Source organism: Pristis pectinata, chromosome 10 (assembly GCF_009764475.1).
Source record: "Pristis pectinata isolate sPriPec2 chromosome 10, sPriPec2.1.pri, whole genome shotgun sequence".
In the NCBI taxonomy this organism is placed as follows: Eukaryota; Metazoa; Chordata; class Chondrichthyes; order Rhinopristiformes; family Pristidae; genus Pristis; species Pristis pectinata.
In genome coordinates this window covers 41,563,295-41,575,970 of record NC_067414.1, presented here as the reverse complement: position 1 = coordinate 41,575,970, position 12,676 = coordinate 41,563,295, and the positions used below count along the sequence as shown (strand labels likewise).

The following is a 12,676-nucleotide window of genomic DNA, read 5'->3' as shown; positions in this document are numbered from 1 at the left end:
GATCTGAGATCTGTTGTTTATCACAGGACTAAATAGGTCACTGCTTTTTAATCAAGGAGTTGCAAATCTCATATACTTTGATTTTAGTGAGGAGGTGGTGGCATTGCATGGAAGGGATTTGCCAGCATTGCTGGCTTCCCCAAGGTTTAGGCTGCATTGACTTCAGTCAGTGGCAACATAGGTTTCCCTGAAGAACTCTGAGCTCATCATACATTGAAAATACTACTCATCACTCTCAACACAAATTTTCTAATGATCAATGCCACGTTTGAAAAAAAGCACACATTTTGAGGGAATCACTTTGCCAGACATTTTAGTTGACAGCTTTGTCCCGAGAGATGGATCCTGGGAGACAAGAACTGTCCACTTCTGATGGAGGGTCTTAGACCTGAAACAGTAACTTTGTTTCTTTTACCACAAACACTGCCTGACCTGCTGAGTGTGTGTATCTGTTATTGAATGTCATTATTTCAGATTTCCATCAGCTGCGTTTCTTTCAATTTTCATTTACTGCCCACTACTTACATGGTTTCTGATACATTTGAGCACTCTGACCAGGCAAGCTTCGCACTGCCAGGACAACAGTAGAGAACGTTATCATCCTTCTTAAGATGATATTTCTCCATGTCCACCATTCAGGGAGCACTCGAATATACTCCAAACAGGTGAGGAAACTTTGTAGTGATTTCATGTATGTTCTATAAGCTCACCAACAGGAAACTAAATTTTGCTGCCTGTATCCTAACATAACATATCTCATTTGTTCATCACTCCCATACCTGAAGTATATTGATTCCTGTATACTATTCAGCTTTAAAATTTGTATCCACACTTTTAAATCCTGCTATAGCCCCACCTGTCCTTACCTTTATAACTATCACCAGCTCTATAACCCTGCCAAATATGTGCTCTCCCCCAACTCTGGCACCTTGTGCTTCCTGAATTTTAGTTTCTTCACCGTCGGTGAACATGCCTTTATTTGCTGATGTATAATCTCTAGAATTCCCTTCCAAATCCCCTCCTCCTCTCTTCCTTTCCTCCTTACTATAACATACTCCTTACAACCCATCTACTTAACTAAACTTTGATCATCTGACATGTAACTATTGTCAAATTTCGTTTATATTCCTGCAGGTGTTCTTGATATATTAAAAATACTATTTCAATACAGGTTGCTATTGTTGAAGCAGCATTATTCATGAATTAAGAATTGTAAAAGTGTAAGTAATTAAGTCCATTCAAAAGTAAAATGTCAAAACAGTAACCAGATAATAAACATAAAATACTAAAAGCATGAAGGCAAACTAATTTGTTTCCCATCCTCTACAAATTATAAAACACTTCAAAATGGTAATGAGATTACAACAAAGGAAATGATGTTGCATATTCATTATTTGCATTTAATGTGGTCTACTCTATAAACTCATCCTTAAGTTGAAGGCAGTACAGTGGTATATCTTGTAGTCTCGGATGAAGAAGGCCAATTTTTTATAAAAATGTTTTCTAAACTCATGTCATTTTTTGAAAACAAACGGTCAACAATTCTAGTTTCGTTGGTTTCTCTGGCAACAATCCTTGGCCAGCAAGCATTTTCATTCTTTGCTTTCACTTGTCCATGCAAGCCAACAATAAGTCTATACTACGGGCTGGCTTTTAGTACAGTTCCTGCCCTGGTGTTGCTAATTATTGGATTTTCCATTAATAATCTGACCTGGAAACTAATAATGAGTTTAAGACATGGCTCAGAGTTGATGCATAAAAGTTGCAAGTTGATCTGCTATGTCCTTGTCAACATAACTTTAACATCCTTAGTTGCTCCAGTGACATGGCTAGCAGTTACTCTGCTGAATGGCTTGTACTACAAGTGTGCCATGAGTGAGTTTTTATCAGTTGATAACTGGAAGGTTTTTGAGAATATGAATCTTCACGATCGGAAGGATATTCTTGCTCGCTTTCCCTGTCCAAAGGTGAAAATTACGGAAATAAAAAACATCAGTGAAATAAGAGATGAAGGCAATCGTATTCTTCTGTTCCAGTCACAGGTATGTAAGGCTGAACAACTGTTTGCTTCACATTGTACATGTTGATTCCAGGCAATAAAATTGCACTATGTCATTCCATTTAAAATATATTTTTGTAAAAGCTATATTTCTGATTATTCATCCAAGTTGTAATTGCCAAGTTTAGCAAATTTACTAAATGAAATAACTAATACATTATAATGATAACAATGGATCAGTGATTTGCATATTATGTCTATCTACTTTAGAAGAACAGTTCAGTATTCACTTAACTTGCTAAATTGTGCATCTCATTCTTGCTAAGTGTTATACTCAGTACAAACTGCAGTATTCCTCAAGGAAAGTGTAGGTAAATGGAAGTATAGTTAAATAATTGTCTCTAATAATAGCACTGAGCTCCCTTGGGTGCTCCTATAACACTATTTTAAAATATTAATTCAAATAAAACCTGAAAGAATTTCTTCAGATCAAAATTTAACTCTGATTGGAAGATAAATATAGAATCAGTTGTCAAAAATTCTAGGAAAAAATTAATTGTTATGCATTTGCTTGCATTACAGTGGTCACGCTTCAGAGGTAACTAGTTGGGAGATGTTTTAGTAGTTCCTGACATCAGTGTGAAAGACTTTACTTAAATGCAAATTCTTTCCTTAAATGAAAGCTGAATACCTGTAGTATGTGTTTACTGTATGGTGACACAGATGAATAATAGAAACTCCATAATCATACATTGGATTGTGATTTCATTTTATTGGAAATATTTTCCTTTGCTTTACACTGAGAGAATAATCAGCTGGCTGTAAATGGATAAGAGAAAAGAGACAATGTTATAGAAATTGTTCCACATAATAATTTTTAATACTGTGTGTGAAACTTGTATGAAGAACAAGACCAAGTTCTCAGCATGAAGCTCAGCAGGTGTGATATTTGCAACCAGTTCTTAAAGGGTTAAACCAGAAGGCAAGCAAAACCCCTCCAGCTATAGTGGTGTGTTGCTACTGAATAGTGGATGTTGGAATGATGGGAAGGGGGCTGCTAGAAGAAACTGTACACATTAGTGGAGAAAGGTGCCTGCAGGCTGCATTTTCTTTGTGAAAGGAGATCATAGAGACCCTTCCAGGCTCACAAACAGGAAAGTTTCTTTAAGAACACGACAGCAGTCTAAAGAAGTTTGCAGCAATGTGCAGATGCCTGCTACCATGGGCTAGAAGCAGATGGTCTCCTCTCATTACGCGTAAGGATTGATGGCCTTCCTAATGTAACAGTGAGCAGCAGACTTTAAGATGTGGCAGAGATCAGTAGAATAGCCTGGAATGATGCTGAGACTAGGGAGCTGAATGTGACCTTGATCCTGACTTCCAAAGGCAAGGCAATGAAGTTACACGTGAGATCGTATTTGAGATCACAGGTCACAGATCTTAGTGAAAACAAAGAATGCGATTTGAGTGTTGGTCTTTTAAACAGCACAGTCTTAGGGAAAATGCAAGTTGGTTGTTCTGTGAATAATTAACTGATTGCTTTCACACCAGTGAGGTTAAAAATTACACTGGGGATGACATTAGCTTGTTTTACTACTAATGATGTAATTGGGAGGAGTTATGACAGAAAAAAGTGCATTAAAGAAAGAAAATACTACTGAAAGATGAGGCGATGGATTTCCCATCAGAACAAAGGCACCTGGAAATACATACATAACTGCTCTGCACTGGATTGACCTGATTTTCAGCAGTCTGGTGCTGTTTTCTTCAGTGAATAAATCCCCAGCACAGAGATGTGTGATGCTTGGTCTTTGCTACCTTAGCATTGCTTTGCAACTTCCAGGGCTTACTGGAAGATATAAAGTTTTAAATGGAATGTAAATGAGTAAAAGCGATTATGTAATACTTGCTTGACTAATTTGTCTCTTGTGTACCCAGTGGATGCCTATTATGAAGGGTAGGTTTCACATACAAGAATTAAACCAGATATTCTCAGGTAGGAGAAACAGACACTTGGCAGCAAGACCATGGAGGAACAAAAAAGGTCACACTCCCTGTGTTCTTATGATCCCAGCTACGCTTTGGGTATGGAGGGTGCATGGCCACTGTGTTGCTACCAGCAGAATGTATCTAAAGAAATCATTAAGGATTTCATCTCCATTTCCAGCTGACAGTGCTGAATGAATCTTGGTCAGGAGTTCACTGGCCATAACAAACATCAGTCCATTCATTTCAGAGGGAATACACATTTACAATATGCCCTCAGCCAAATAAGGGCAGAAAATCACATTAATGTAGTCTATGGAAAATTCAGTCAAGCCCATTGTTTGTGCACTACAGGGACCAAATGGTATCTCTATCTTATTCAGCTCAGATTTACTTCCAGTCTTTGATCTCACACAAGAAAATTTTGATTATTTCTTTTGAGAAATGCAGATCTGGCTTTTCAGCAATCTTACACTTTTATTGAAAGCTTTAATTAGATGGTTTTGTTTCAATAATTTTTTTATATACTCAAGTTTCTGAAAGTGAAATAATATCAGGAAGTACATTGCAAGAGTTGCCTGAAAAACATGCAACCTCTAAGTTTAGCACACATCCTGGACCTCAAATTTAACGGAAGGTTGGGTTTGGTCTCTTGCCTATTACTAAAGAATTACACCTTCCATTTTACTTCCAAACTGTTTTGCAAGAAATTAAGTAGAGTTGAAATGTAAGTATTGGAGGTAGAGTCAGATTTACAAGTTTCAAAAGAAATAATGATTATTTTCTTGCGTAGAGTTCAGTCAGACTGAAGGAGATAATCTGAGCTGGATAAGATAAAACACAAAGTTCAATCCTGAAATTAAAAAAAAAATGTTGCAGGTAGTTTGCACACAGACAAAAATGAGTGAACAACCGAGTAATGAGTGTTTAAGCAACGCCGCTTTGGGCTAAATATTGGGTCAATCACCAGGGAGAATTTCAAATACTGCATTGAATCTTTTAATTCCAAGCAAAAGGAATGGTGGGTGTCTCAGTTTAAAGTAGAGTCTGAAATGTGTTGGAGCAGTCCTTCAGGAGTGGACTAGGTATCACTCCAATGTTCACACTCAATTTTGTGGAGTGGGACTTTGACTCAAAGACTCAAGTTCTACCATTAAGTGGTACCTGACTGATCATAGGCTTTTTGTGCATATTTGTTTCTGAAGCTAAACAGCTCTACATCCTGACTGTATCATCACTGAGAAACCGAATGTACAAAAATTGGATCATTTAACTATCGAACTTGGGTTAGATGACTCTGGCAATCATATCCAAACGGAATAGTTCCCATGGGAAAATTAGAACGGCTACTTTCAAGTGCTGTTTGTGCCAGTATGTCTGATATCTATCTGCTATCAGGTGTGCACATAATATTTGCCCAACACAGACCTTCACCCTCACCAATAAAATGGGAGCTTTTGACAGCAATTTATGATGAACATTGAGCAGTCATAACACAACTGGGAGTGTATCTTACTACTTGTCATTTTTTTTCCCCTGTTGTTTATAGGGATATGCTGGTGACATCAGAAGACCTGATTTGGCAGTTTCAGAATTGACTGTAGGCTACTCAAATACCTTTCATTGTCATAAAACATAGAAGAGTACAGCACAGGCCTTTCTGTGCAGATGCCAATTTAAATTAATCCCATCTGCCTGCACATGGTCCATATCCCTCCATTCCCTGCTTATTCTTGCATCTGTCTAAATTCCTCTTAAACATTGCTATTGTATCTGCTCCCACTACTTCCCCCTGGCAGCATGTTCCAGGCAACTACCATTCTCTGTGTATACGAACTTGCATCACAAATCTCCTTTAAACTTTCCCCCTCTCACCTTAAAGTTAGGCCCTCTAGTATTTGACATTCCCATCCTGTGAAAAAGACTCTGGCTAACTACCATATCTCGGCCCACATTTCCAGCTGGTCTATATCCTGCTGAATTGTTTGACAACCTTTCTCACTATCTACAATTCCACCAATTTTAGTGTAATTGGCAAACTACACTTCCGTCCAAATCATTTATATATAATCACAAACAAGAGGTCCCAGCATTGATCCTCGTGAAACAGCACTGGTAACAGACCTCCATTCAGAATAACACCCCTCCATCACTATTTTCTGTCTTCTGTATGGCCAAGCCAATTTTGAACCCAATCTACCAAGTCTCCATGGACCCCATGTGCCTTAATCTTCTGTATCAGCTGACAATGAGGGAGCACATTGAAAACTTTCTAAAGTCCATGTATACAACATTCACTGCCCTATCCTCAATCATTTTTGTCACCTCCTCAATCAAGTTTATAATACATGACCTGCCCCACACAAAGCCATGCTGACTATCCCTAATAAGTCCATGCTTTTTTAGACGTAAGTAGATCCTATCCATAAGAACCTTCTCCAGTAATTTTGCTACCATTGATGTAAGGCTGGTTTGTCTCTATTGCTCTTCTGAAACAGAGGAACAACATTGACTATTCTCCAGTCCTATAGGACCTTGCCTGTGGCTAAAGAGGTTACAAAGATCTGTCAATACCCCAGCAATCTCCCTCTTGCCTCTCTCAATAACCTGGGATAGATCCTATCAGGCCCCGAGGACTTATCCACCTTAAATCTTCAAGAGCCTCAACACCTTCTTGAAATCAACATGCCCTAGAATATCAACATTCCCCTCCCTGATCTTGCAGTCCTCCATGTCCTTCTCCTTAGTGAATACTGATGTAAAGTACTCATTTAGTACCTTGCCCACTTCCTCTGGCTCCAGAAATAAATTCTCTCCTTTGTCCTTGAGTGGTCCCTGGCTATCCTCTTGTTTTGAAATGTACGTACAAAATGCCTTGCGATTTTCCTTGTTCTAACTCGCCAAAGGCATTTCATGGCCCTTTTTAGCCTCCTGATTCCCTGTTTAAGTCCACAGAATGTACCTTCTCCAGTATTTATCTGCTTTGCTATTAATTGAATGGGAGGCTCAGTGGTGCTGCTGCAGGTACAGATCCATTATTGGAAGCAACAGTATGGCCATATCTGACCGTTCAGGGTGGATCAGAGATTTTAGCACAGGAGGCAAAGGACATTCCCACCAAGCAAGAGCTTATTCCCAGGGACACCAATTTTCACCTGGACCTCTCTGATAAGCAATGTATTTACAGGCTCCAGTATTTTTTTCAAATCTGTCAACACTGTGATATCATGCAACATTCTTCAACCTTCTCATGCCTCTGTCCATCAAGGTCAAGGTCATTTTAAACCTCACAGAAGGTTTGTTCCAAGTAGCCAGCCAGAGCTCTGTAATTTGTGCTTATCCTGGCATCAGAGAGTGTCAACCTGTGTCAGTGTGGAGATGATTTCATCTACTTCGATTTCCGTGACCACATAAGAAATTTGTTTAAAAAGCAGGCATAGGTCATTCACTCCTTTGTGCCTGCTCTGCCATTCAATAAGAGCATGGTTGATCTTTTACCTCAGTGTCACTCTGCTGCACTAACCTCTCGAGTGTAGTTTCATGAGAAACTGCATAGTTCCCATTTTAGTGCATGTTTTGGGCAGTAAACCATCAGAATGCTCTTTCAAATATCATTTTGGCCATTCTCACCATTTTTGACTCAACATCCAGAGCACTCTGGGGTTGTGAATTCAAGGTTCAAAACATTTTGAAAAAGAAGTTCTTCCTCATGTCACTCTTAAGCGGCCAATGTTTTATACTGACTCTCATATCCTGGTTCTAGGTGCACCAACAAGAAACAAATTCATACAATCTACTTGATCAAGACTCCTCAGGATCATGCGTGTTTCAATAAGATCACCTCTCATTCTTTGAAACTCCAGAGAGACAAAATCTATTTAAATTTCCTTCATTGAATAAACCCCTCATCCCAGGCATTAACTAAATGAATCTCTGCTGCATCACCTCTAAATCAAGAATATACTTTCTTAAATAATCAAAATTCTAGAGTTGTCTAGGTCTGATCTCACTAAAGTCCTGCACATTTGTAGCAGGACTTTCAGACTCCATCCCTTTTTCAGTAAGGACTAATATTCCATTTGCTGACTTAATTAATTAGCAAAACATTAACTCTTTCTCTCTCCACAAATGCTGTCTGATCTGCTGAGAATTTTGATCACTTTGCTTTATTTCAGATTTCCACATCTACACTGTTTGGTGCTTCCAGTTTGCATCTTACAGTTCCATTACTTCCACCCCCCTCCTTTTGTTTTTATTTCCCCTCCATTTTCTCTATTTTCACTCACTTTTGAATAGTTACACCTCCAGACATCATTTGGAATTAACAAGCCTTCACCATCCCTGACACAAACATTCCTTTTGTCCTCTCCACTAAACTTCTCCTCTTCCTTTCCAAATTAAAAGATGGTTGGTTTCTAAGTTTCCTCAGTTCTGATGAAAGGTCCTTGACCTGGAAGTTAACTCAGTTCCTCTCTTGACAGACGCTGCATGATTTGCTGAGTGCTTCTAGTATTCCATACTTATTTCTGCCTTTGTAATTACTTGTGGTACCTACTTGATAACTTTGTTTCTTCTAGGTGGATGGCCCAGATCTCTCTGAATATCAACACTGAATATTCTCGTACCAGTTAGATAATATTCAGCTTTTCTAATCCTCTTATTAGAGTGAATAACCTCATATTACTCCTCATTATACTTCATCTTTCATTTCTTTGCTCTGTTTACAGGTGCCTTGTGTGTGCACAATTGGATTGTTCCCCAGGAAGGTCTAGGAACTCTAATTTCATTCTGAATAAATTCCTATTTACCCTTTGAGAGCAGGTTGTGTACTTTTTGATCATCAACTGGCAAATCATTGTGGCAATACTTTCTATTCAAACATTTTGAATTCTTTCAAGCCTAAAAAACATTGCAGAATTTTAGATAAGTGTGAAGAGACCTTGTGGAATTATTTACTGAATGAGATAGAAAAGTTGCATCTCAAAAATTATTTTAAAATTAAAATCTTTGTAATCAGACAAGGTTAAAGAAGAGACAGGTAAATTTATGTCTGGTGGTACTAGAACCTTCTCCTTGTAATGGCATAGATCTTGGAAACAAAACCAAGAGTGATGTAAAATGGGAAAATGTCCTGTTATCACTCGTTTTACACCCCTGTGCAATGTCAAAATTACTCTCCAAAATGTGTTCATCAGACATAATCACATCAATCATCCAGCTTGGCATTCAACACAATCATCCCATCCAAGTTGGGCCTTGGTACCTCCCTCTGCAACTGGATACTTGACTTTCTCATCAGCAGACCTCAGTGAGGATTGGTATCATCTGCTCTTCACTGATCATCAACACAGGCTGCGTGCTTAGCCCCTGCTCTACTCTTTATACACACGTAACTGGAGCTTTGTTTAGCCACACAATGCCACCTTCAAATTCGCCAATGATACTACTGTTGTTGGATAAATCACAGGTAGCGATGAATCAGCTTACCAGAACGAGATAGGACACCTGGTTGAGTGGTGCTGCAACAACAACCTCTCGCTCAACGTCAGCAAAACTAAAGAGCTGGTTGTTGAGTTCAGGAAGGGGAAGAAGGGCAAACATGCACCAGTCTACATTGCGGGATTGGCGGTGGAGAGGCTCAGCAGCTTTAAATTCCTGGGCGTTAACATATCAGATGACCTGTCCTGGGCCCAGCACATAGATGCAATCACAATGAAAGCTTGCCAGCACCTTTACTTTCTTAGGAGGTTAAGGAGGTTTGGCTGGTCACCGAACAGTCTCACAAACTTCTACAGATGTACTGTTGAAAGTGCCCTGACTGGTTGCACCATGGTCTGGTACAGCAATTCGAATGCACAGGAACATAAGAAGCTGCAAAGAGTAGTGGACTCTGCCCAATACATCACAGGCACATCCCTCCCCACCTTTCCTACTATCTACTGGAGGGACTGCCTCAAGAAGGCAACATCTATCATCAAAGATCCCCACCATATGGGCTATGCCATCTTTTCACAGCTACCATTGGGTAGGAGGTACATAAACCTGAAGTCCCACACCACCAGGTTCAAGAACAGCTACTTCCCTTCAACCATTTGGTTCTTGAACCAACTGGCAAAACCCTAATCACTACAGTTTAGCAACACTATGACCACTTTGATCACTTTGCACTAAAATGGACATTGTTTTTTTTTTGTTGTGTTCCCTCTTGTAAAAATTGTGTTTGTTTTTCTTGTGAATGCTTCTTATATGATGCTATGTGCCTGTGATGCTGCTGCAAGTTTTTCATTACACCTGTGCATACATGTGCATATGACAATAAACTCCACTTTGACTTTTTGCACCCTTATAATAGCACTTTCCATTAGAATCCAATTGCATTAGATCTCTGTTAGCAGAAATACCAGCAGCCCACAAATTTAAGCGTGAATGCCTTCATATTAATTGAATGGTTTCAACATTTGGTTCTTTTTTCCATAGGTAGCTGGTTGGATTTTGATAGCTTGTGTGATCGTCGCTGGTTTTCTGACTGTCTGCATTCCAAGATACTGCTCTCCACTCAGCTTTCTGCACCTAAACTACTGGGCTCAGTACATAGAAAATGAAGATGCTCTTTTTCAACAGACATCTAAAAAACATTCTCAACTGTATGCTTTGAAGCACATCAAGAAGTTCTTTGGCTTTACTTCAGAAGAGAAACAAGTAAAGAAAATTTGCTTGCCTGCCAGGAAGGACTGGAAAATGATCTCAGGCTTGGATATGTTTACTAAAGTGGAGCAAGATTTCTGTCAGTACAGCCTCCTGCATACTTGGGCTGAAGAATCAACTCCAAGTCATATTTCTATTCCAGTTGATGATGTGGTGGTTGATGCATAATAAATTTAGGTTGACATTTTCTTGTCAATTCAATCTCAGCAGTTATACCAAGCTTTTTCATCCTATGAACTCTGCTACAGGTCCCACTAAAATTCATGGTCTGGAGAAGGGGTCATAAGGAGGAGTCCTTTGACAGGTTGGGGTGAACCTAGAGTATTATGTCCTACCAGCAAGTCAGTAAAAACCTATCTAATTTGACTATTCTTGGAAGCTCCAAGTCCTAGTTTAGAAAGCAAAAGAGGTACCTTTGTCAGTGAGCTGTGTGCAATGATTTTAAAAAATCATTTTTGAGGGTTCCAAGCCATGACCTTTGTTTGAGTACTAATGAGCACTGGGACAAAACAGATCTTGGATTACCAAATCCCTGCTTGTAGTTCCTCTCCTTTGTTTTGTAACAACAGGCAGTTGTCCTGCTCCCTCAAGCCTATCCCAGAGACGTGGGCACAGGACCTGGCATCCATTGTTCTACAGGACTTCTGCCAAGATGATGTGGATTTTCACTTGGACAACTAAAAACCTTTGGCTCCTGAAAGCCAATTTTGAAGTTTTACATTGGCATTTGAATGCAACAACACAAGAAATGGGAATGGATCATTTGGTCCTTGCTTGCCCCACCACATGATAAAATCATGGCTTATCTTTTACCTCAACATCACTTTCCTGCACTAACTGCACATCCCAATTCCCTTAAAATCCAAAAATTTACTCAAAGTCTGCCTTCAATGTACTAGGCAACTGAGCTTCCATTTCCCTCTTGAATAGTGTTCCAAAGATTCACTATCCTGTGGATGAAGCATGTTCTCCTCACCTGTCCCAAATGGTCAACTCACACATGTTGAGATGGTGACACCTAGGTCCCTTTGAACACCAACACCTTTCAGTCTCTCACTATTTCATTTCAAATATACTCCATTTTTTAACCAAAATGGATCACTTCACACTTTTCCACTTTATATTTTATCTGGTATGCCCCCATCCATTCACTCAGCCAGTTGAAATCCTTTTGAAGTCTCTATGCATCCTCCTCACAGCCAGCACTGCCATCTAGCTTTGAATCATCAGCAACCAAGAATGAAATACACCTGGTCCTCCCATCCAAATTATTAATAAAGATTGTGAACAGCTGGAGCCCCTGCAATGATTCTCCCCTCAGAAATCATTTCCTTTCTATCAAGTTTAAAGTCTTATCTTCAGCCCAGGTTATTTGATTTATTAAGACTGGCCACAGTCTGATTCAAGTGAAGCCCATCCACTGATGCATCAGTTGAGACCCGTCTCCCACGTCAGTCTTTGGGGCCATGCAATCAATTCTCTGATCTTATTGACTTAATAACAATTTTAATGTTCTATATATTCAGCTGAACTTTATCTTAAGGTATTGGATCTTACATTATATATGAAATACAAGATTTAAAGCTTGTTTAATTATAGGATTTTTATCAAAAATGTAGTTTTGTGATCTTATACAAAGGCAAAAAAAAACTAAATGCTGGAAATATCAAAATAAAAAAACAAAAGTATTTACTGAGCAGACCAGGCCAGTTCATCTATGGAGAGTAACAGGGTTAATATTTCCAAACTTCTCATATCTTGTGGCTCTTTTCACAAGAAATACAGTGGGAAATAGTGTTTTTAAAGATAGTATTTTGCTCTTAAATTCACTGAAGGTTGCAGGTTTATGCTGGGGAATGAGCCCATTGGCAATTTATTTCCTATGAATACCCTTCATATGTGAAGCCAAGCAGTGACGGTCAGCTTGCTATTCAAACGCAGACCTAACGCTGCTGTGACATGTACCTACACTTTTCAATAGCACTC

The 12,676-nt window shown here is 39.1% G+C and overlaps 1 protein-coding gene across 1 annotated transcript; it reads left to right on the top strand.

The window, feature by feature from the left end:
- The first annotated feature begins 1,431 nt into the window (after nt 1-1,431).
- On the top strand, nt 1,432-10,891 carry LOC127575318 (calcium homeostasis modulator protein 4). The gene is made up of 2 exons (XM_052025115.1): nt 1,432-2,042; nt 10,463-10,891. The coding sequence occupies exons 1-2, from the start codon at nt 1,497-1,499 to the stop codon at nt 10,856-10,858; spliced, it is 942 nt and encodes a 313-aa protein (XP_051881075.1). The 5' UTR covers nt 1,432-1,496; the 3' UTR covers nt 10,859-10,891.
- The last annotated feature ends 1,785 nt before the right edge of the window (nt 10,892-12,676 follow it).